The sequence below is a fragment of the Artemia franciscana genome, chromosome 2 (genome assembly GCF_032884065.1).
Source record: "Artemia franciscana chromosome 2, ASM3288406v1, whole genome shotgun sequence".
NCBI classification, from domain to species: domain Eukaryota; kingdom Metazoa; phylum Arthropoda; class Branchiopoda; order Anostraca; family Artemiidae; genus Artemia; species Artemia franciscana.
The window spans coordinates 41,193,606-41,217,938 of record NC_088864.1 but is presented as its reverse complement, the minus strand read 5'-3'; the positions used below and the strand labels follow the sequence as shown (position 1 = coordinate 41,217,938).

The window sequence follows — 24,333 nt, the reverse complement described above, 5'->3', positions numbered from 1 at the left end:
GCATTCATATCAAGAGAAACTTATTGTTGATTAATATTACGTATGCTAGTCAAAGATTAGCTACTACACAACAAGCTACTAAACCCTGGGAAAACTATTTTTTTTTTCTTATTATTATGTTTTTTCTTGCCAAACAGATTAGCATCTATGGCTTCTGTCTATTCCGGAAAAAGTAACGCTTTTGCAAGGTTGATCGAAACTTGTTATGAATCCGTGGTGCTACCCCTACACTTAATAAATGGAGAGTTTGTGCCAACTCAAAGCTCCAATTGATGCATTGATCATGATGTTCAATCAGCACCTGAAATATTGTAAAAATATTCAATTTTTTGAAACTGTATATCTGGCTTTCTTTTGTTTATTTTACTCAGCTTTTACTATAGAAAATGGTCATGTCTATAATAGTAAACTCGTCGCTCAATTTTTGCTCCACTTATCATCGAAAGGTAAAATGTCACTTAGTTTTCTAGAATTGAATTATTTTCACATTATACCTCCAAATCATTAATTGTTTTGGTCTGAAGGCATGTGGAAACAATTCTTGGTCATGTGGCTGGTGGGATGATAAGCAGCGTGGGGTGAACCTTGATGTAGATCTAAAAAAAGTAGAACGAGAGAAGCAACAAGAATTAGAAATGGCGAAGGCACAGCGGAGGAAGGAAATTGCAGCACTAAGACAAAGAACCCAAGAAATTAAAAAGGCACGGGAAGAGGCTAAGAGACGGGAGGAGGAAGCTAAACGACTTGAAGAGGAATCGGAACAAAAGGTTGAAACGTTTCCAGAAAACTCAAATCCTCCCCTATCGAATTGCGGCGTGGTGGAAAAAAGTGATGAAAAACAGAATGAGGACGTAGAAGGTGAAGAACCTTCTGGAAAATTAACAAACGTGTAAATTACAGGTACTGTCGTCTGTTGAATGCTGTCACTATCATGCATCCCAATTGCACTGTAATCTCCTAGTTAACATACGTTTGATTCATTGCAATTCGTTAACTTTCGTTTGAATAGCTAACCATACTTCTTGTTTTTTCCTTTGTGCATGATCCAGAAGCAATTAATATGAATACTGTAACTATGTTTACTCGCACTTTAATTAATTGGTATTATTTTGGCATAATGTGGTAAGTAGTGTTTCTGGTTGCGGCCTAAACTGTTTTTTTCTGTTCGGTGTACATGAGCAAAGGCCGCATCAGAATTTAATGGTTGAAAACCTACAAGGTCAAGAGAGAAATATGGTTAAAATGAAGGCAATAAATGGTCTAAGATCAATGCCACTAATCACAAAAGGGAAACAATATCCATAAGAACAATCTATTTTTAAGCTGTCATGTTTAGCCTGAAAGGCCTATATCTGTTTTTGGTCTTTTTAGGAGTATTACTTTAAATATATGAAAAAAAAACAGATACGTTGTATCACATGATAATAAAGAGTGACGCCAAAACTTAAAACCAACAGAATTTGCGCTATATTTTAGGGGACACTTCTCTCAATCCATGTTCTTTACACTAAAGTCTAGCTTTGAACTTCTGAAACCAACACACATTTGCAGTCATCTACCTTTTTATTGCAATGTTTCAAAAGTAATTCGAAAAAAATAATTTACTCAGTTAGTGTGTTTGCTGATATTTAAAGCTTTCAGCTAGAGTGAGGAAGATATAATTTTGAAATTGGAGTGTTTTGAAAGCCATTTTACAAATTAAAACTGACCATTATCAGTCATCTGTGACTGTATGTGTTCTATTCTAATGAATTACCTTTGAGGAAATGCTAAATTTGAGCGTAGAGAGTAGACGTCTGAGGTATATCCCCTATTATTTGGTTAATCCTTGTTCGTGAAACCTACTTCAAAGAATTCAAGAATGAATATCATAGACTGCATAGCAATGTGCATATTTAAGCACCTCACAACTGGTCAGAAGTATGCTCTTTGAAACTTACAGATTGTATGAACCATTCTGATGCCTTCAACCGAACAACTATCTCATAATTTTTGAGGCGAAAACTTATCCCTATTTGGTCCAAATCGTGCCCTTGTAATTTGTAATACCGTACATAAGCTCCGAAAGGAACTACCACTTGTCTGAAGAATTGGAATTATCAGTGTCAGTGTTTCAGCAAAATCTGGAAAGCAAGAGTTAGGGAAAGTATAAAGCCAGACATTTTAGATTTTTATAGAGTGTGCGATTTTCATTAAGTTTGGAGATACCTGTAAAAGATTTAACTTTTTATGCGTCCTCTCCCGAAATAAATGCAAAAGAAGCAACCGATAGTGTCAAGATGTTACTAATTATTGCTGACGATATGACCGTGGTGCACAGCTATGGAGCAACACATACGACCATGCTTCAAAGGGGGACAAGTTAGGCGAAGCAATGACAGCTCATTCCTGTGGCTTCGAACCGTTTTTAAAACGATCGGTTATATTTTGTGAAGACATACCTCAACTAAAATATGAAACAAGAATCAAAAACTTGTATAGCCCTTAATCCTACAAGTAAATTAAATAAAAAAAAACAAGTTTTTTAAATGAAAGTAAGGCGCGACATTAAAACTTAAAACGAACAGAAATTACTCCGTATATGAAAGGGGCTTTTCCTTCTCAACGCCCCGCTCTTTACGCTAAAGTTTGACTTTTTCTCTTTACTCTACATTTTAAAACAGTAAAAAACTTAAAGTTTTTTATACTGTTTTAAAACAGTAAAACAGTAATAAAGCTTTAACTTGGCAGACTGAATAAAAATATTATCAATAAGAGTTGCATTAGATGAATTAAGCTCTAAAGTTACAAAACACCCTTACCAATATGACTCGTTCCTTCCATAAAATCATCCATGTGACCACTGGGCGGCTTATACACCATACTAACTATATTCCTTTTTCCCTTTAAATTCAATCTCAATAAAAAAAAACTTCAACCTTACCCTCTATCCATGTAGAAATAATCCATTTCATTATAATTCAACTCACTCTTCACAAGGAAGCCAACATCCCCACGACCAACCATCACTCGGTTCTTGACACAAAAATCGTAACATAGAAATGAATACAGAGAGAAAGAGACTTGCTAGAATTTAAAAATGTCCCACACAATTCTGTAATATCAAAGTAAGAAAAAAAAATCTTGATTAATTCTAAAACAGCCAGGTAACTCGTGGTTACGTGGACATTCCAAGATCAAAGTCACAGACTCTTCATTTATATGATGACCAAACGGCAATCGAATATAGTCACTCTCTCATAGGCTTTAGCTGAACAGTCAGTTTATCATCATCACCGGCAATAAGATCTAATTAAGCCTTTGTTTGTGTTGTATATATTTTTTTTATAGAATTTTATATAAAATACTTTTTATTATACTTTTTTATAAAATACTGTCGTATTTTAGGTTAAAATATTTACATAAACGCACGAAAATCGAATATAAATTTGTTTTTACATAAATAAAAAGTGACTTAGATTTAAATAGAGCAGAAATAAACATATATAACTGAGGATGTGCCGCTGCCTCAGCCGCAAGTAAAGCGTTATGGGATATGATTCCTTTCTATTTAAAACGTATAATCCAAAAACACCGTTTTTGTTGTTAGTTGGCCAAAATTCAGTTTAAAGGTCTATCTCAAACGTGCTAAATTTAACATCATATTTGTATCAACAACGCGTCTCTTACGGCGTGCTCTCCTTTTATTAAATTGTATAATTATGGCACTTAGTATCTACCAAGTGACATATAGCAATCGCAAATTCTGTCGGTCGGTCTGTCGGTCTGTCTGTCCCGGTTTTGCTAGTTTTGGCACTTCCAGGTAAGCTAGGAAGATGAAATTGGGCAGGCAAATCAGGAAGCAGAGCAGATTAAATTAGAAACTGTCGTTTCCCGATTCGATCATCTGGGGGAGAGTGGGGGGACAGTTAAATCGGAAAAATTAGAAAAAATGAGGTATTTTTAACTTACGAATGGGTGATCGGATCTTAATGAAATTTGATATTTAGAAGGGTATCGTGTCTCAGAGATCTTATTTTAAATCCCGGATTTATCGGATCCGATTGGGGGGAGTTGGGGGGACCTAAAATCTTGGAAAACGCTTAGTTTGGAGGGATCGGGATGAAACTTGGTGGGAAAAATAAGCAGAAGTCCTAGATACGTGATTGACATAACCGGAACGGATCCGCTCTATTTGGGGGATTTGGGGGAGGATAATTCTGAAGAATTAGAAAAAATGAGGTGTTTTTAACTTACGAAGGAGTGATCGGATCTTAATGAAATTTCATATTTGAAAGGACCTCGTAACTCAGATCTTTTATTTTAAATCCCGACCGGATCCAGCGTCGTCGGGGGGGGGGGGGCTTAAATCTTGGAAAACACTTAAAGCGGAGAGATCAGGATGAAACTTGGTGGGAAGAATAAAAACAAGTTCAAGATATGACTGACATAACCGGACTGGATCCGCTCTATTTGATGGATTTTTTTTTGGGGGGGGGGGGGAGTAATTCGGAAAAATTAGACAAAATGAGGTATTTGTAATTAACGAACGGGTGATCAGATCTTAATGAAATTTGATATTTAGAAGGGTCTTGTGCTTTAGAGCTCTCATTTTAAATCCCGACCAGATCCGATGACATTGGGGGGAGTCGGGGTGGGGGCCGGAATTCTTGGAAAACGTGAAAATTGAGGTATCTTTATCTTACTAATGGGAGATTGGATCTTAGTGAAACTTGATCTTATGTCTCAGATGCTCCATTTTCAATTTGAATCGGATCCGGGGACATGGGGGTTGAAGGGGGGGAAATAGAAATCTTGGAAAACGCTTAGAGTTGAGAGATCGGGATGAAACTTAATGGGAAGAATAAGCCTAAGTTATAGATACATGATTGACATAATTGGAACGGATCCGTTCTCTTTGGGGGACCTGGGGGGGTGTTAATTTTAAAAAAATTTAAATTGAGCTATTTTTAAATTAAGAACAGGTGACCGGATCTTAATGAAATTTGATATTTAGAAGGAATTCATGTTTCAGAGCTCTTATTTCAAGTCCCGACCAGGTCTGTTGACATTGGGGGAGTTGGAGCGGGAAACCGGAAATCTTGGAAAACTCTACAGTAGAGAAATCGAGATGAAACTTGCTGGGTAGAATAAGCAAATGTCGTAGATACGTGATTGATGTAACTGTACTGGATCTGGTCTCTTTGGGGGAGTTAGGGGGCGGGGTTCAGTGCTTTGGCTAGTTTGTTACTTCTGCACGTGCTAGGACGATGAAAATTGGTAGGCGTGTCAGGGAGCTGCACAAATTGACTTGATAAAGTCGTTTTCCCCGGTTCGACCATCTGGGGGGCTGAAGGGAGAGGAAAAATTAGAAAAATTGAGGTATTTATAACTTACGAGTGGGTGGTCGGATCTTAAAGAATTTTGATATTTAGAAGGACCTCGTGACTCAGAGCTCTTATTTTAAATCCCGACCGGCATTAAGCCTCTGATTTTCCTTTTAAATCAATCTATTGATTCTTAGAATTTTACTAGAGCTCATACCTTATGATCTCTTGGCTCTTCCGGCCTCGTCACAAGTGTCATGTGATCTCTTAGCTCTTGTTTTATTTCTAATTGGTGTGAAAGTTCTTAAGCCGAACTGGCCCAACATGACACAAACAGCAAAGAGAGATAAAACTCAATTGACTGTATTGTCTTTTGAAGAATGAATCAATAGTCAATAAGGGAATTAAAATTTTACATAATCACCAGGGGGCAAGATTACCTGCTGGATCAAACTCAGTGGATTCAATATTAGTTAACAAAAGGATTATTTCGCAACAGAAGAGTTAACTTAGTTTTAATTTTCATAATTTTTTCTTAGTTGCTTTGATGTTTCCATTGAACTCTAATAGCTTCTTTCCCCTACGTGGATCAGTAGCGACAATTGTATTAATTATTGTTGGTGGTGGTTTTATTTGTTTTTAGGTTAGTGTTTTTTCTTTTTATTTTGTGCTGAGGACGCCTATTTTAGATACAGGAGAAATATCTGCGTTATTTTAGTCTTCCGTCATTTTTCTCTCTACTGGCTGCAGTCTCATTTGAGGTTTTTTTGTTAAGTTTTTTCTGTATTTGTTGTTTGTTTTCTAAATGTTGAAGCAGAATTCTAAACTCAATAACCATTGCGTATTTGGAGTCAGCATGAAAGGTAGATTCTTTTCATATACGTTGTTTCAAATTTCTGTTTTTAGAGTTCCATTTGCTATGGACATGGGTTGCCCTTTACTTACCTCATACTAGCATGAACGGTTTAATGGAGCTCATAATGTAAAATAAAAAAATATAGATGAATTGCTACACTAGATGACTTCGTTAAAATGAGTAACAAGAAAAACTAGTTTTTTGGAATGCATTTTTTGGTAGTCGAGAGGTCAATTGTCTTTTACGAATTTAAAGGTATTTTTTAAACCAGATAGGGTTTTTTAATTATCCATAAAATGCATGTTAATTAGATAAAATAGTTGGTCTCTTTAAAATTTGATTATCTCATAGGCTGGTTTATTGACATGCATATTTTTATTAATCATGGCAGCATGCGAATAGATGTCTTTGGTATAAAGAAAGGATTGTCAGTAATACGTAAGAAAACAACCAAGCATCGTAGTTTTATATAAAAATGTGAGATTACAATTCAAAAACAGACATAAATTATGAATGCTACTGCCTCGTCAACACCCTGCTTTTTAATCTAAAGAAGACAGTTTTTCGTCCTAGTTTAGCGTCTTGTAATTACCTTCTAATTTCTTTCAGAGAAATGAAGAAAAGCCAGAAATGCCAGTTCCTGATGAATGGTCCAATGGAGAACTCTCAAACGTGACTATGATCAACAGCTAGTCAAATTTTGAATGCGACTTTAGGCATGTTTTCATTCCTTTTCTTGTGCAAGCTCTGAGTTCACGAATATTATTGTCAAACTTCGTCATTTAAATTGTGTCTGTTTTCTACCAGTTCCTGTGAATTTACTGGCAGTTCAATACATTTCCAATTCCAGTTACTTATTTGATTACTCTGCGCTGAGCCTTATCGGAAGTTGGGGTAGCGGGGTCTTGACCATCACTCTTAAAATCTTTGAGTAGGTGAAGAATGTGAAGAATTAAGCCATTGCTTGAAAAGGCACATTAGGTTTACAAGTTCCTTATGTAAAGTAGAATCCTTATTTATTTTTCAGAAGACATTACGATACAGATGTCAACATCCTAAATGTCAGATGCTGCACATTAGAGGAGTTTTTAAGGGGAAAAGGGTTGCGGGTAAAAAACCTCAAAGCTTGAATTTCAAGTTTTGATATTCTCAATTTATTTTGACAAAGGTGTTGGGAGCAGCACAACATACAACCTTTTCGAAATCCTGTTTTTGTAATAACAAAAAAAGGAAAAAATTTCATCGAAGACTTGGGGTTTTGGATGGGTTCTTAATTGCTAGTATATGGGTACACCAGTTTAGGTAGGGGTCATAAAGTGATGTCATGTCATTAAAAAAAATGGAGTTTTTGAGGGCTATTGTTTCTGTATTTTAACTTATATTTCTCTTTTTTTGGGGGGAGGGGGGGGGGGGGCTTGCGTACGGTCTTGAGCTTTTTTAGTAAGGATATGAAAACTACTAAAAATGTATCCAACAATAGCTTCCAGAAGGAAAATGTAGCTTGACTCAAAAACTATCATTAAGTTTGCTCCAGAGTTCAGTAAGCATCGTGTCTGCGCACACTGACGCTTAACTAGAAAATATCATTCGTTGACCTAATGCACTAGGATAATACTGCAATCTTCAGCTACAAGTAATAAAATTGTTTCTTCGTATATAATGTCCTACTGATTACATTTTTTTTTTTGCATCCATAGTTTTTTTCAATAAATAAGGAGGGGCTGATTGTCATTTTAAGAATTATTGTGTCCTTATTTTTTTGTTTTAGTGGTTTCTAAATTGTTTCATCTAATACCAAATGGCAGTTTTAGTGTTTAGTATTTCTATTTTTCTAAAATTGCTTTCCTAGGCCGCTTGAGGATTTATAGTCTTGGCTGAAGCTACCTGTACTGAAACCTATTCCCTTGTGTACCTTAGTATTAGCCTAGTGTTACCCTAGTATTATGCAGGGTATTTCCTGCAGTTTCATGGTCATATTCGAAGGTATATTTTCCTTATAAGCGATAAATGAATCATTAATTTGTTTTTCAGTTCCCTTTTCGACCATGTCTGGGCAAAACACCCCGTCTTAGAAATCGATTCTGCCACATAACGTTTTTGTCTTTTAAAGTGGAAGTTCTACGATTTCTACAGAAAGTGGCAGAGGGGCCACCTAGTTTTAAAACCTCTCGTGCCCAACCGTACTGTCTCAACTCGTGTTTCAGCCTTGTCGAAAACACGGTCGTTTGTAGTTAGGAGCTCAAATGATTAGAAGAATAAAGTAACTTTCACTTGTCCTTCAAGAGTTTTGGGAAAATCTATTTCAATAAACAAAACGCAAATGTAGAAGATTCACTAGTGGAAGGCCACTGGTAGTTGAGTTTTATAGCGGAGGATTTGAAATCTTTCACTCTTTGATCAATAATAGTTGCAGGCAGAACCAATTTAAATTTTTCTATCAGAGAAGAACCACTGGTCCAAGAGGCAGATGCAGCAGATACTTGGCGAATTTAAAATAGATTTGGCTAATATCTTTTATTTGAAGCAGAAAAAATTTCCAGATGGAGGAGATAGCAAGAAGATGGGGCACAGTTAGACTGTTGTAGAGAGTTTGGAAAGGTGAAACCGACTAAGATTTGTGATATTAGATGCAAGCGAAGCATATGCAATTTGAATCTTATTGGCAAGGTTTTGAATTACAAGCTTAATGTTTCTTTAATACTTCTTCAATGGGCATACCAAGATAAATAAGGCTATCCGAAAGAGGAATAGATGTTTCAGAAAGTTCAAGTTGCATGTCAGAGTTACCCTTAAGATTGGAAGCGATTGCTACAGTTTTATCAACATTAAAATTCAGACCGATTTGCTGATATTGATGCTGGAGCTTAGAAAAAGTTCTCTTATTTCTCAAAAAGGTGCGACTTAGATTCAAAATATCATCACCGTAGATAAATAAAGAAACATCGATTCCACCATAAATACACGTGCACTCGATAGAGCATTGAGCAGCATAAAATACACGTGCACTCGATAGAGCATTGAGCAGCAAAAGAGCAGGGAAAGTTAAACCACCCTGTCTGACACCCTTAAATATATTGAACAGATACGAACCCCCTTTTATTTTAGCTTTAAGCTGACTATACATATAACGGAGACAATTTAATAACACAACGATCAACCCCTCTTTTTATAGCTTCTGACAAAATCTGGGCAAATATACACGAATCGAATGCTCTAGCTATGTCAAGTGCGCAAAGAACAAGGAAATCACCAGGTCCATCCACATCAGCTAGAGCATTAAAAAGGGCGTAAAGAGCATGCTCTCGATTTAATTATTTCTGGAAACCAAACTGATGCGGAGGAGCAAAACACTTACAAGAAATTTCACTGAGAATAATAGACTCGAAAAGTTTGAACGAGGTACACGAAACGGTTATAGGGCGGTATGATTGACAATCTTCAAGATCTCTATTTCACTTTTTTTGGGAACAGGAGTGACCTGGCCAATGCAAAACTGTTGCGGCAAAACACCTGAAAGATTTAACATTTGAAACAACACTGAGAGGTGCTGCACAAGCAAATGACTTGCATTTTCAAAATGTTTAGCAGAGACCAGATCAACATCAGCGGATGTTCTTTTCTTGGTCAAACAGTTCGTGGTAACGAACTGTAGTAAGGAGTGACCCGGCTCAATAGTAACCGAAACTCTAAAAAACGGAATTTTGATACCAATAGTTACATAAAAAAAATCGCATTTTAATGCTGATTTTCAATATATAAGTTTCATCAGGTTTAGTCTTACCCATCAAAAGTTACGAGCCTGAGAAAATTTGTCTTATTTTAGAAAATAGGGGGAAACACCCCCTAAAAGTCTTAGAATCTTAACGAAAATCACACCATCAGATTCAGCGTATCAGAGAACCCTACTGTAGAAGTTTCAAACTCCTATCTACAAAAATGTGGAATGTGGATCACGGATGCGTGTTTATTTGTTTTTTTTCCTGGGGTGATCGTATCGGCCCAATGGTCCTAGAATATTGCGAGAGGGCACATTCTAACAAAATTAAAAGTTCTAGTGACCTTTTTAAGTAACTAAAAAAATTGGAGGGTACCTAGGTCCCCTGCCACGCTCATTTTCCCTAAAGTCCCCGGATAAAATTTTGAGATAGCCATTTTGTTCAGCATAATCGAAAAACCTAATAACTATGTCTTTGGGGACTTTTTAGCATTTAAAAAAAAACAATGAGAAAATAAATAAAAACACGTTTTTACAACTGGAAGTAAGGAGCAGCATTAAAATTTAAACGAACAGAAAATATTACGTATATAAGGGGGTTAAAAAATTAATAATGATAAAAATATAAGGGGGTAAAAAAATAATATGCAAATTTCGTTTTAATTACTCATGTGCGGTGGGCCAAATCAAATCATGCATTAATTTAAAAACGTTCAGAAATATAAAAAAAAACAAGTTTTTTAACTGCAAGTAAGGAGCGATATTAAAGCTAAAACGAACATAAATTATTCCGTATATGAAAAGTAATGTCCCCTCCTCAACACCTCGCTCTTCACGCTAAAGTTTTCTATTGTTTTAAAAAGTGGAACTGTGACAAAGAGTCAAACTTTAGCGTAGCGAGGTGTTGAGGACGGGAGAACCCTTTTCATATACGGAAAAATAAAAACTTGTTTTTTTATTTAATCTTTCTTAAAGCGCACTTTACATCAGAAGGAGTAATTGAGAAGGTAGACCGCTGGAATTTAACCAGAATTCTGCCAAGCTCTTTTTCAAATTTACTTTCAGTTGACGGATCAGGTGACGAAAATTCAGCTTTATAATAGTCAATCCACTTAATTTCAGAAATATTACAAGTAGAGGGTCGCTCGGAACGTTTAAGACTTTTCCACAAAAGAGAAGGATCACTCGCTATATTGTCTACATTTTTTTGTATCAGCATGATTTTGTTGTCCTTAAGAGCTCTTGCAAATTTTCTTTTTGTTCTTAAACGCAAATTGTTTACTATACTAGAACGCAGTCTATCACATTCATTCCAAATTCGGAGCCATAGCTTAGCTGATTAAAATGCTGAAACAAGATTCGAGTTTTTTGACCAATCAGCCACTTCGGTTTTTTTTTGTTTTTTTACGAACACGTCTAGTTGGAACCGCAATAAGTTCTGCCCATCGAAGTGCGTGATTCATTTCCGCAAGATAACTGGTAATCTGAATTCCAATCTGACGCTCACTAAGATAAGAGCTAAAGTCGGGGCTAAGGGGATGGAAATGGAACCTTGATTTTATTAAGTAGCATGTCACACTCTAACATAAATAAATGGCGATTCTTAATGTGGCTCCAATTTGGATATCGAACCATTTTTTTGAAGTTAGAAATTTTGAAAGCATTGATGCACTCCATATATACACAGATCAGAAGGTGATCAGAGCAAAAGCCCTCACGCAAGACTGTGGCTTGGTTCAAGGGAAAAGAAGAGACGGTATAATCAAGGTTTGACATTGAGGAACTAGTGCCTATATAAGTATAATTTTCATCTTTTTCAACTAGAGAGTAAAATGGTGGAATGGAGATACAGAGCAACTGAGTCCTTGGGAGGGTTATGTTTGTCAAGTCACAATTAAAGTCACCAATGATTATAATGTATGAGTCAGATGACTTCTCCACTTTCTGGACGAGTCGACACACTTTTTTGCAAGCACTTAGATACTTGGAATCAGAGTTTTCATTGCGGTAATTCGTCGGGAGGTAAATGTTTATTATCGAAATATCCAGGCATGATGCTGCAACAATAATACAGCCAGATTCAATCTGATTGCATGCTAAAGTAGTCGGAATGGCAAGGCCACCTAAGGGGTGTCCACGTGCTGCAGTATATATTGCTAGGGAGAAAAATACAAAGTAATCGGGCGAAATTTTTAGAAGCTCTTTTTTATCTGTTGAAAGAAAATGTTCTTGAAGACATATCACATCATATTTTTTGAGTACTTGGGTCAAAATTGGAATTTTATCAGGACTTTGCCATTTATATTCCATGATAGAACTGATATCGACTGAGCAAACGCAGGCGTTCTTACAAGAGGTGGATATATGGTCAAACTGCTGGCAGTTATAGCATCGAGTTGGGAGGAATTTGTATTCTCCAATTGGTAGACGCTCATAACCAATTACAATGGGGGAGCGCATTGCATTGAGTAAATACTGTTTTGTTTTCAAACTTTAGCTTATATGAATGGGTTGCACCGATCTTGACCGCCAAAACACAGTTTCCCACCTTAGCACAAACAACTTCAGAGCAAAAGACAGCTGGAAGTCGACGCACAATTCCGTAATAAGCTGGGGATTTTACTTTTGCACTGAGGGAGGAATCGGAGGTCGAAATGGCTTAAGCTAAAGAATTAGCAGCGTTCTTGCTATCTACGATTACCGTCCAGAGAGATTTACGAGGCTTCAGTTAAATGATGCTAGCAGCATCGTTGCCACAAACCTTGCTCAAGTATTCTTTCCAAGCTACCGCATCTGTTACATCTTTGGGAGGGTTTTTCAAAACAACTGCATAGGAGGGACTCGGAGATATAAAAGCGGGTCATTTCTACTAACCCACTAACGCTAGCGGAAATGGATCGACCTGACTCGACAAATTTGTCAAACTAAACAACGAACTCGTTCACTTTTTTAGTTAAAGTAGCGCTAATCTCACTAGCAATTTCTGGAACCTCATCAGGTTCAAAATAACATATCTTGGGAGACTAATTTTCTTTTCATCGAATTGTTGAATAGCTTTTACGATGTCTACCACGGTGTCAGCAGGGTTTTTTTTTCTGGAAGTCACACGAGTTGCTAAGTTAGCATGAGTCCACACTGGCTCCTTAGCTGCCATAGTGGAATCCATACCAAAAAAAGGCAAGGGCTTTCGTCGCAATGTCATCGGAGCGGACAAGTTTACAAGCGCCAGTTGCATAGTTCAAAACAGCGTTCCAAACAAGTTTTTCGCTTGCCATCTCCAAAATGGGAAGTGCGGTATCCGGTACACCCATCCCCAGCAGTTTAGGTACAAAACTACGGCCGGTACTACGGCGCTTCTATACCGTTCCCGCTCCCTTCTGGAAAGTTAAAAACTCTCCCTTTTACTCTTTTCTCTGTTTTTCTTTCAAAAATATCAAGAAATCATCGTTCAATTTAATTCCTTTGTTATCTGTTTATCCAGCAATGGAATTGGAGTAAACCAGTCAGACAAGTTTCAATTAAAATCGATCTTTTGCCAAATATTGCGAGATCTAGCTAGCTTCACCGGAATTAAAATTCATTATTCATAAAGTTCACCGAGAAAACGGAGTTTGGTTCTAGCCTTTGAACTATGAACAACTACCCGGTTAGGATAATATAGTACATGATTCATACGGATTGGTGAAAATCGTGTTAAGAGTCTCGAGTGAAGAACTATATCCCTTGCCATGAAAGGATTTTGCTAGTGTTTTATTCTGATTCTAACAATGGAAGAATTTTCCGATAATCAAGCTGCTGAAGAGACTCTTTTGCAGCTAAGCACAGAAGACGCAACGAGTTTTAGTACTCTAATCGGTGCCTTAAAATGAATTCTTGCCAAGGTAAAGAAAATCCCAGGAGGGAGGGATTACACATTCGATATTTGTGAGCGAATTCAAATTTTGTATCATCAGCTTTTAGAAGAAAATGCAAAACTTTTGCGCAACGAGAACGATAACCTTCAAAATATAATCAAATTACACGTAAAATTGGAAAATAAAGATACAATAGCCCCATCCTCTCTTAAAAATTGTAGATCGTTCTCTAGTGTTGTTAAAGGTCCTGAAAACTTTAGTATTATTCTTGAGCCAAGCAGTAATGCAGCAAAAGATCATAAAAAAAGAGAGAACCACCGGCAAAAATAGTGCAAGACATTAGTAAAATAATCGGAGAAGATTCCACCAAATTTTCTGCTAAAAATATCAAACATGGGCGAGAAGGCAAAATCATTGTTGAATTTAATTCAAAACAAGATTTAAACAATGCTCTTTGTGCTTTCAACAAAAATTCAGTAGCACTAAAATATACTTCGAGGGAATTAAAAAAAACGCCTGCCAAGAATGCTTGTGAACGGTGCTCCTATAATCAAAAATAAATCAGAGTGCAAAGAATTTATAGAACACAGTAATCCAGATATGGAAAAACTTGTTATTGCTGGAGAAACCTTGGAAGTGGTGACTATTATTGAAAAAGGAAAAAGTTGCAGCGTCATATTAGAAATGAGCCCAAAAATCAGAGGAGAAATTTTAAAGAGAGGAGGCCTCAATTTTGGATTTCTTCGCCTACGATGCGAAGATTACATTAACCTTATGCAATGCACCAATTGTTGTCTTTTCGGCCATAAGAAGTCTGAGTGTAAGGGCGATTTAACCTGCTCTTGGTGTATGGGTAATCATGACTATAATGAATGTACTAAATCCTTCAGTAGTCGCCGTTCTTGCAATAAGCGACAGCTCAATTGTGAGCCACATCCATCGTACGACTACAAAAATTGTCCAACAGCTAGAGAAATAACCCAACAATTAAAAAAGAATATTGATTATGTAGCATGAATGCAGAACACGTCTTTACATGAGACGTGTTCTGCATTCATGCTACATAATAAGAATATTACTTACAGTTTCTACAAATTAACCTACAACATTGTTATGCTACAGCGAATAAATCTGGTAAACTCTCGTGTGTGCCGAATATGTACAATACCTTCTCAAAGACAACATTTGAGAAAAGATTCTATAGTGCTGCTATACTTGTCCATAAATCCCTAAAATGTGATATACACTACGAAATCTCGACCAATGAATGTGCTACAGTGTCTGTTTATCTTAAAAGTAGAACTATTCTAGTTTCACCCATGTATACTCCATCCCTGTACTCAGTAGATAGTTATTTAGCAAGTATAGATAGTCTTAGAAATTATTCAAATTATGTTTTGGGGGCAGATTTTAATGCCAAAAGTTCACTGTGGCTTAATAATACTTATTCCGATTTGAAAGGTAAATCCATTGAGGATTTTGTTGCCAGGAAATCATTAGTAGTACTGAATGACCCAGATATGCCAACCTATGAATTTTCATATTCGAGCCCCGACATCACAGCAGTTGGTCTAAACTTACTAAAATTTGTTGACAGCTGGGAAGTGACAAATGACCCCCAATCCTTATCTGATCACTTTTATATCAAGTTTAACCTAGTTTTTGAGGCAGATATCGTGGAAATTTGTAATAACATCAAGTATGATTACAGAAAAACTAACTGGAATGTTTTTAGCAACATTATTTTAAATGAAATTAGATAGTTGATATAAAAGGCGCATTTGACTCCGCGTGGCACCCTGGAATACTGAAAAAGTTAAAGGCTAAATTGGGCCCTGATGGGCTTTTAAATTTATAGTTACTTTTCTGATAGAGTTGTTACGTATAAGGGTGAATATTCATTCGTGTATTTTAGAGCGATCATATCCTGAAGGTGGAATATTATTCCTCCTGCTATGGTCGGTTAATATAAATGATCTTCTAGAAATAAATATTCCTAATGTAAAAATTCAGGCATATACTGATGATGTTTGTGCAATTATCACATCAAGTAAAATATCAACTTTATAATCCTTGGCATCAAGGGTATTTTCGTATTTCCAAATTTGGTCAGTAGATAAAAAGCTCGTGTTTGACAAATCCAAGACAGAAGCAATTTTATTTTCAAGGAAGCATCAGCTTCCGATTGTAAAGCTAATGTACGATGGAATTGAGATACCTGTTAAAAATAAGGTTAAATATTTGGGCGTTATTCTTGATAGAAAGTTATTATGGACTGACCATGTTAGACATAAAATTAACTCTGCAAAACAATATTCTGCTCGTCTTTTAACGGTTGCCAAGAGTACTTGGAACCTGAATCCACATGCATTGAGGATGCTATATAAATCAGTAATCGAAAGCCATATTTTATACGCGTGTCCTATTTGGATCTCTGCACTGAGAAAAAAGAATATTCAGCGAATGCTACGGTCGGCGCAAAGATCTTCTATGATCATAATTTCTAAATCTTTCAATACAGCTCAAACGCATGTAGTAACCGCTCTCGCAGGAGTGCTTCCAATGGATTTGAGAGCATTGGAATTAAGATACGGAAAAAATGGTCGACCTCAAAATTGGCCGAGGGTTTTGAGTCCAACCCTGAATTGAATTAGTTATTCGGCACATCATAGCCATTATACTGACCAAATTATTGCAAATTTGGGTCTTTCTTTTAATGACCTTGGTGTATTTCAGCCCTTTCATATTAACCGTAAATCTTTAAATGAGTCTTTGTATGCAAAATGGTTTGATGAGTTTAAAAATTCTGTTAGCACATGGCCGGCTAACTTTTTTGAAAATAAGGATGACCTTATCTCTGCATCAAAATTTCCCCCAAATGGTAGATTAACACAGCTTATTACAGGTCATAGTAGATTGCTTCATTTTTTAAATAGGATCGGGAAAGTAGACTCTCCATTGTGCTTGTGCGGTCTAATGGAAACATGTAGTCATCTTCTATTTGATTGCCCTGTTTATTGTAGAGCACATTTAGCAATGGAGTTCGAGTTAAGTGAATATGAAATAAGTGTGCCGTTTCCTTTATCGCTGATTATTAGAAATAATAGAGTTCGGACTAGTGTAAACAGATTTTTATCCCGCACAAAGAGACTTGACTTTTAGTTAGTGTTTATGTTTTGCTTAGATAGTGTGTACTCTTTTTCTCTTTTTTTTCTTTTTGTAGTGTTTTTTTTTCTGTGAAATGCCTATTTTCGGTTTAATCACGAAATAAAGTATCTATCTATCACCGAGAAAACTTAATCGTTTGATAGTGTCAATAAGTATCGTGTCAATTATATGGTAGATGCATTCACCTTGAATTCTTAGAGTATGAATCGCTACTGAAAGTAAGAGAATTAGGATTAATCAAGATTTAAGAGAACTTTTGGTACTTGTATGATATAGTCCCGACCATTCAAGTTGTTCATCTATTGACGCAATGTAGAACCGGTCGTCTTTTTTTGTTAGTTTCTTTCTGCTTAGCATGAGGCAAGACAAAGAGTAGTGACAGAATAGATGGGAAATATACAATTTGGGCTATATATTTGCCCATTAAGGGGGTTAATTACCCCTCCCCCCACTTTGCCGATTCTATTTGCCCATTCTTACTTCATAATATGCAGAGTAATTCTACCTAATACATTAAGCATGCAGGCCCGCTATACTTTAACCTCCCTCCCCCCTAATATCCAAATATATAGCCCAAATTTGTTTCCGAAATTTTTTACTTTGGATATATTTCATTAGGATGAGCGTCAGAGAAACCGGCTCTACTTAGATGAAGAATATTAGGTCAGGGCTAAATCATACAAGTACCGAATTTTTTTCTTTTTTCTCAGTAAAAGTACTGAAAAGGCGGCTTCAAATCTAGGAAAGGGAAATGCCCTCAAAATGGCACTCCAGCACAAGCGTTAAATTATTCTGAACCTACACAATTCTTTGTTGTTGTTTTTTGGGGGGAAGGACCATATTATATTTCTGTAAAATTAAAAATTCGTACTTACGCATGTTTGATTACAAGATCTTCGTAGTTCTTCAGAAAATAAGGCACATTGACTATCCTACGAGCATTGTTCAAGATTTCAGATGTTAAATTGCGGCCAGCTGTTATTGTTTTTAGTCTCGGTGGTTCTATAATGGTTTCCGCTTACACAAATACTTCCTCAAGTCCAGCAAATACTTTGGAAGTCTTGGTCTTCCACGTTTCACTTATATTTATTTTAACTTTTTGCGCTTTTTCACATATGTCAAACAGTTTTTCAATCTCTTGGATAGAACTTGCTTTATTCCTTGATATATTTCGATTGGTTTTGAAGTACGGCACTCAAGTTGAACCCAATCGATCATGGGTTCAAGTTGAACCCATGTTCAACTTGAGGTTTCTGCAAAATTTAAATCGATCGCAGCAAAAAAAAGGATAAAAAAGGGCTTTAATTGAGTAAAATCAACATAAACTGTTTAAACACATAGCTCAGCTTAAAAACATTTACAAGCTTGTATGAATTTTATTAAAGTTGTTAGTATCGTTTATCTTGAACAAAGCCAAGATAATCTTTGAAAAAAAAAATGATTTATGAAATAGAGAGAGCAGAAGAAAAAAAAAGTAAATCTAACTAAATGATAGCCATTAGTCTCCCGAATCAGGTGAATTACAATTTAAGTTCGCTAATATACCTGTTGGTTTAAACAAACAAAATTTCTTTAACATTGAAGAGAGCCAAGTGACTTGTACAGTTTTCACCCCTTGAACAATACAGAAAATTGCTTCAGAAATGGGACACATCAAAATTAACGGAAAGGGATTTTCCCTTTGAGTCACAGCAATAGCTTAAGTTGCTACTTGCCACTTAGTCAGTTCACAGCACATATATGATATTTTGCTGTGAATCAGACCAAAATTAAAGTTTTTAAAGAATGTCAGGAGATTTCGGTTAGTGAATAATGGTAGCTGGGAATTGCATAGTTGTTGGCTTCAAAAGCAATGGAAACTAGAACTACGTTGCCCGGGCAAAGTGAAGTGTTACGGCAACCTTTGTCCGGCTTCGCCGACTAAAGTGTTGCGAGAGCAACACTTTGGTTTTGTTTCTTCATTATCGATCAGTTATCACTTGGTCAAGGGCTATTCCTCAGCGTTGAAAAAACAACAACAAAATAGTATCGAAAGAAGGGACTAAATTGACTTTGCAGCATGTTGAACATTATCCTTTTCAATCGTAGACATCGCGACGGATGAAAGCTTGGAACAATATCTTATATAATCTAGTTGGTATTATAAAGCTATCCCTAAATTTTCAGGATCAAAATACCATAGATGACAGTCTATTAATTATTACTAAACTATCTCATTGTTTTACATTCTCGTTTGTGCTTGTTTCTTCACTATCGGTTAAATGATGAAGTTGTCATCCTATCGAAGTTTTTAAAACGGTATGTTCAAACAAGAACACAATCAGTTATCACTTGACTAAAGGCTATTCCTCAGCGTTGAAAAAACAACAACTACAAAATAATATCAAAAGAAGGGACTAAATTGACTTTGCAGCCAGTTGAACTTTATTCTTTTCAATCGTAGACATCATGACGGATGAAAAGTTGGAACAATATCTTATATAATCTAGTTGTTATTATAAAGCTATCCGTAACTTTTCAGGATTAAAATACCATAGGTAACACTAATTTTTACGAAACTACCTTATTGTTTTACGTTATCGTTTGTACCCGTTGCGTAAACACTTAATTCTGTCAGATTTAAAGAGATCGAATACAATGTGCACCAACTTGCACAAATTTCTAGCCCAAAGTGAACAGATTCTTACTTACAAGTCCCTCTCCTGTGATAGACATCAAGTTAATCGGAAACAAATAAATGGGTACACTAACTAGCATAGTGGCAAACCCCTCATCTCTGAAGTTGACTGTAGCTTAAAAGCAGATTATTACTTGCAAGTACTTGAAGAGCTAATCTTTAAATACATCAATTTGAGAAATAGGATAAATGAGTGGATCGTCTTTACCATGCGGACTTTTTAGCAGAAAGGAAGTTGTGTCGCACCTTGTTTAGATCGGAACCAAACAGGAATGTTGATGTGCATGATGGAGATTCAAGGTGGGCTTATGGTCCTCATCTCCTGTTATATTCTTAGAAGGTAAAGTAGGCTTGCTGCACCTTGCTTGAAACAAGAAAAATCCAAATATATTGAATCTGTAAGACTACAAACCCACGTGGATTTTTGGCCTCTTCTAAAACACCCTTCCCTACCATAATTGGGGAGAATTTCAATGTGTATTATGCAAGGCTTTAAGTCGACTTTGATTGGGTCGTTTTTAGTTTCCTACTTCATCAAGAAAAGTCTGTCGTTTTGATAAACTTCATCAAAGTATGGACAGCTGTCAAATTTATTTGTCAGAGTTTTGGTTACTACTGGTAAGGATCGCCTATTAATCAATTTGAAATATCCATTCGTTCTTTTAATGAAGTCATGAATACTCATGACTAGGGCTGTTTATAGTTGAATTTGTTTCCCCTCGTCCCTCTCATAATGGGCTCACACTATATTTGAAGAGATCTTTCTTTATATTTCAACGTTGCTGATTAAAATGGCTACCTTGAAATTTTACTTGAAGTCCAATTTGAGAGTAATGGCCCCATAAATAAAAATAGCACGAAGCTTTTTGCCTAAAAGGGCGTTAAAACTTGTGATTTTCGTTGAAATGAAATCCTTCCCAAAATTTTACTGCCGGTAGTTCGATACCGTCGCCCCTAGCGAAAAAACAAAACAGCAAGAACACTATCAAATAAACATTCACTTGTGTCACCAGAAATGCAAAATCACATATTTGCGTTTCTCATGACACGGCTAAACTTCCTTGTCTTAGAGTTTTGGTGACCATTCGCAAGGATTGTTCTTGCTAAAGTTCGTTAGTTCCAACGGATTAGTAATGTATCTCTTCGTCCTCCATTTCTTTCCCTCAATTTTTTTCAAGCTAATGGGATGGACTTTTTTTTTGTATTTCAGCTTAGAATTGGAAAAAATTGGCTCAATAATGACGTCACTCCTCATCGACTTTGCGAAACATTAACTGTTAGTTAACATTTCGACGTTTGACATCTTTCCTGCAGTTCCAAAACTATTTCTACACATCTAATTTTTCATAACTAGTGTAGCTTTATGTTAAGTTGATGGAACAATATTAGGGAAGCTATTTGAGATTGTCAATCTAAACGAAAGATATTCTGCCATTTGAGACATTTGGAACGTATTATCACATAGAAGCTGCTAAGCAATTACATTTCAAAGAAAAAGGCTCCCTATAAAGAATAGCCAATTGGTAATAAAAAAAAACACAATGAGTGATTTCACCATTGTGAAAAACAGAGATTATTTTTATGCTCCCACGTTAAATTGTTAACTCTATTGGTTTATTTAATGTTGTATTTTCTTAACCCAATTACTTTATTTTTTAGGCTTATGTCAGAACAGGAAGCCCTGCCTTTTCTCTTTACGCCCTGGTGCTAATGTTAAACCAATAGAAAGAAAACAAAATCTGATTGGTTCTTTGTTGAAATTTCAAGTTAGGAAAAAGAACAGAAGCTTTTGAGTCAAAATAGATTTTTCAAGTAAACCCTCAGTTCCTCTTTGGTTGCATCAATGTTATCTCGTCAAGAATTTGCTTTTATTCCAATGACAGAGGCTCTTCAAATATTTGATGATAAACCATGACTCAAATCCATCTAAATAAAAAAACTTTTTGTTTTGAACCGAAGTCAATTTTGAGGAATTTCAGGCTATTTTTTGACAATCTCATAAATAAATATGTTTTCGCAACAAACAAACTTTGACTATAAATAGTTATTACCATTCCTGAGTATGCTACAAATGGCAATATTTTATCGCTAACCAGTGTTTTTTCAAAGCACACTTGAATTTTTGATTATTACGGGCTATGGTTAATTCCTTATGAGTTGCAACCATAGCTGCAACCATGGTGAACGACACTTCTTGACTACAAAAGACCTTAAGTTGGTATCATTACCAAAATATGGTACAGAATCCACTCACCTGAAATGAGCACCAGGCCTTCCAAAAGACTATAGAAAAACTGCACAATTCTTCCAACTTTGTTTTTAGTTTGCTAAGGCTAGAGTGAGTTGCTCTCCCTAGTGAACAAAATTTTATTTATATATACATATATGTATATAAAGGAAAATGGCTTGTTCAATTCTTTAATTAATTGGGAGCAATCGAATTAGCCAAAATTCTTTAAATGTCAATAGAGGAAGAAGCGCCAACAAATACTGACAGTATTGTAGTATCTGTTCAAGAAGGCGACTTAAATTTGGTCAATGATTTTTTAGAAAACGGAGGTGAGGCTAACACCTGTGATTCTGATGGAATACCTCTCCTTCATTGGGCTGCTATTAATAACAGGCTAGAGATTGCAAAATCCCTTTTATTGAAAAATGCCGATGTAAATGCAACTACAGGGGCATTATTGAGTACTCCTTTACATTGGGCAGCTAGAGAAGGTAATTTGGAAATCATAAAACTTTTAATTGAACATGGAGCTGATATTTTAAAGTCAGATGGAGAAGGCAATTCTGCATTACACACAGCAGCAGCCTTGGGTCATTCTTCAATTGTTGCGTATCTAATAGCAAAAGGAGTGGATTCAAATCTACCAAATAGCAATAATAAAACAACTCCACTTATGGTTGCTGTTGTCGACAAAAAAAACACCGAAACCTGCCTATTGCTACTTTCTCTTGGTGCCTCCCCCTATTCTAAGGACATAAGTGGTAATACTGCCTTGCATTGGGCATTCACAAGTAACAATAATGGCGCAGTGCGCTTGTTCAATTATGAAGGTCTGGATTTTACTATATGTAATGAGGAAGGAGTCAGTCCCTGGTCACCGGGTGATTGCCAACCTCAGTGGATGGAACACAAACTTTGGCGACGGATCGTGGACGAACATAACAGCGAAAAGCTTTTTGGACGTTTTAAAGTACCAGACGTTATAAAATTAGTAATGACGATTTGTCTGCCGGGGATTATACTACCTCTCATTGGTTGGATTTTTCATGCATCTTTTCATTACTTCTACAAAACATTAGCTTTCTTAAGCTTGATGATTTTCACAACGTTTATCTCCAACAACTTTATGGATAAAAGATGTTCGAAGATTTTACCCATTTCATTATTCTTATCCGTTTTACTGATGATGTGCATTCTGAATTTTTATCCCCTGCTTCAACAAATGGGCGTGGCGTACACTTGTTGGATTCTTCCTTTAAAGTTAATTTTAGTTTGGTTATTTTATAAATGTTCCATATCAGACCCCGGTAAAGTTCCAACCATGAAAAAAGAACAGAAGGAAACTATAATTAGCCTGGGGGATGCAAACAAACTTAACGGCAAAAATTTATGTTATTCTTGCTTGATCCAACGGCCTCTCCGTTCATATCATTGCTGGAAGTGTAAGCGCTGCATAGCAAAATTCGATCATCACTGCGTTTGGTTTGGAAATTGTATAGGTGCCAAAAATCATGCACACTTTATATATTTTCTTGCAGTGCATATAGTGGTGGGAACTTTGTATTTGTATGCCTGTATTTCATTCTGGATGGGAGGATGCAATGCAACGGTTTACAATACTTTACAATGTAACGGTTTTATCTCTTTGACTGCAATAATAGCAACAATTTTTTCTGTTTTCTCATTTTTTCTTCTCTCAATTCAACTATTTCAGATACTAATTTTGTCTAGAACAACATACGAGCTTTCTTTTAAAATCCAATCATCATATTCCAGGAAAGTCACCAAAAAAAAGATTTTCAAAAATATTGCTCGAAACTGTTATGATTTCTTTGAAATAGAATGTTGCGGGCTTTTCAAACGACCTTACAAAGACTGGACACGAATTTACGAAGAACGTAAAGTAGCCGCAGAGAAAATGGTCTGATGAACAATCAATTATGAAGGTTGCCATGTTTACCTTTAGAAAGTGTTGATAAAAACTCCCATGGAAGTTTAGCTTTGTATCTTAATTTATCTAACAGTGGCAAACCTACATATAGAGAATGTGCACAGGTAAAAAGACCAGCCTCGCTGGCTCTTTAGCCGACTTTCTGAAATTGTTATCGCCTCTCTCCGCTAGCTACAGATAGTGAGTCAGTGATTCGGCCTTAACCACCATCTTGTCGTCTTATCATAAAACTTGACAGTTTTATCTAAAAATGTTACTAAAACCTAAAAGAAACTCTTGTTACCAAAAATTGAAATGATTAAGACTAAAAATTAAACTTTGGGAGCTTTTATTTCAATTGGATATCTCCAAATTTTTCTTCATTTGCTTGTAAAAAATATTCGTCATTGATTATCGCAAGTAGATCAATAATGACGTAATGGTGTGGATTGCCATCAATCAGCCCGTGCTGAGGGCTATTTGGAGATTGAAAATTCTCAGGTAATGATAAAGTCCAAATGGTTATTATTAACCCTTACACCAACATTATCTGTCAGTCGAAGCAATATATTCGGAATTTTTCTGAGTGACATCAAA

The 24,333-nt window shown here is 36.0% G+C and overlaps 2 protein-coding genes across 3 annotated transcripts in view; both read left to right on the top strand.

The window, feature by feature from the left end:
- Nucleotides 1–7,015, top strand: part of LOC136041654 (peptidyl-prolyl cis-trans isomerase FKBP4-like) — a 47,736-nt gene extending 40,721 nt beyond the window's left edge. Inside the window, exons 8-9 of one of the 2 annotated variants that reach the window (XM_065726368.1) lie at nucleotides 525–900; nucleotides 6,772–7,015. In XM_065726368.1, the coding sequence (XP_065582440.1) occupies nucleotides 525–893 (369 nt within the window). In that variant the 3' untranslated portion in view covers nucleotides 894–900; nucleotides 6,772–7,015. The remainder of the gene's footprint in view (nucleotides 1–524; nucleotides 901–6,771) is intronic. The other variant, XM_065726372.1, reaches the window with a different exon arrangement.
- A 15,015-nt stretch (nucleotides 7,016–22,030) lies between these two features.
- On the top strand, nucleotides 22,031–23,854 carry LOC136041646 (palmitoyltransferase ZDHHC17-like). The gene has a single exon (XM_065726354.1). The coding sequence runs from the start codon at nucleotides 22,036–22,038 to the stop codon at nucleotides 23,731–23,733; it is 1,698 nt and encodes a 565-aa protein (XP_065582426.1). The 5' UTR covers nucleotides 22,031–22,035; the 3' UTR covers nucleotides 23,734–23,854.
- Nucleotides 23,855–24,333: the final 479 nt, after the last annotated feature.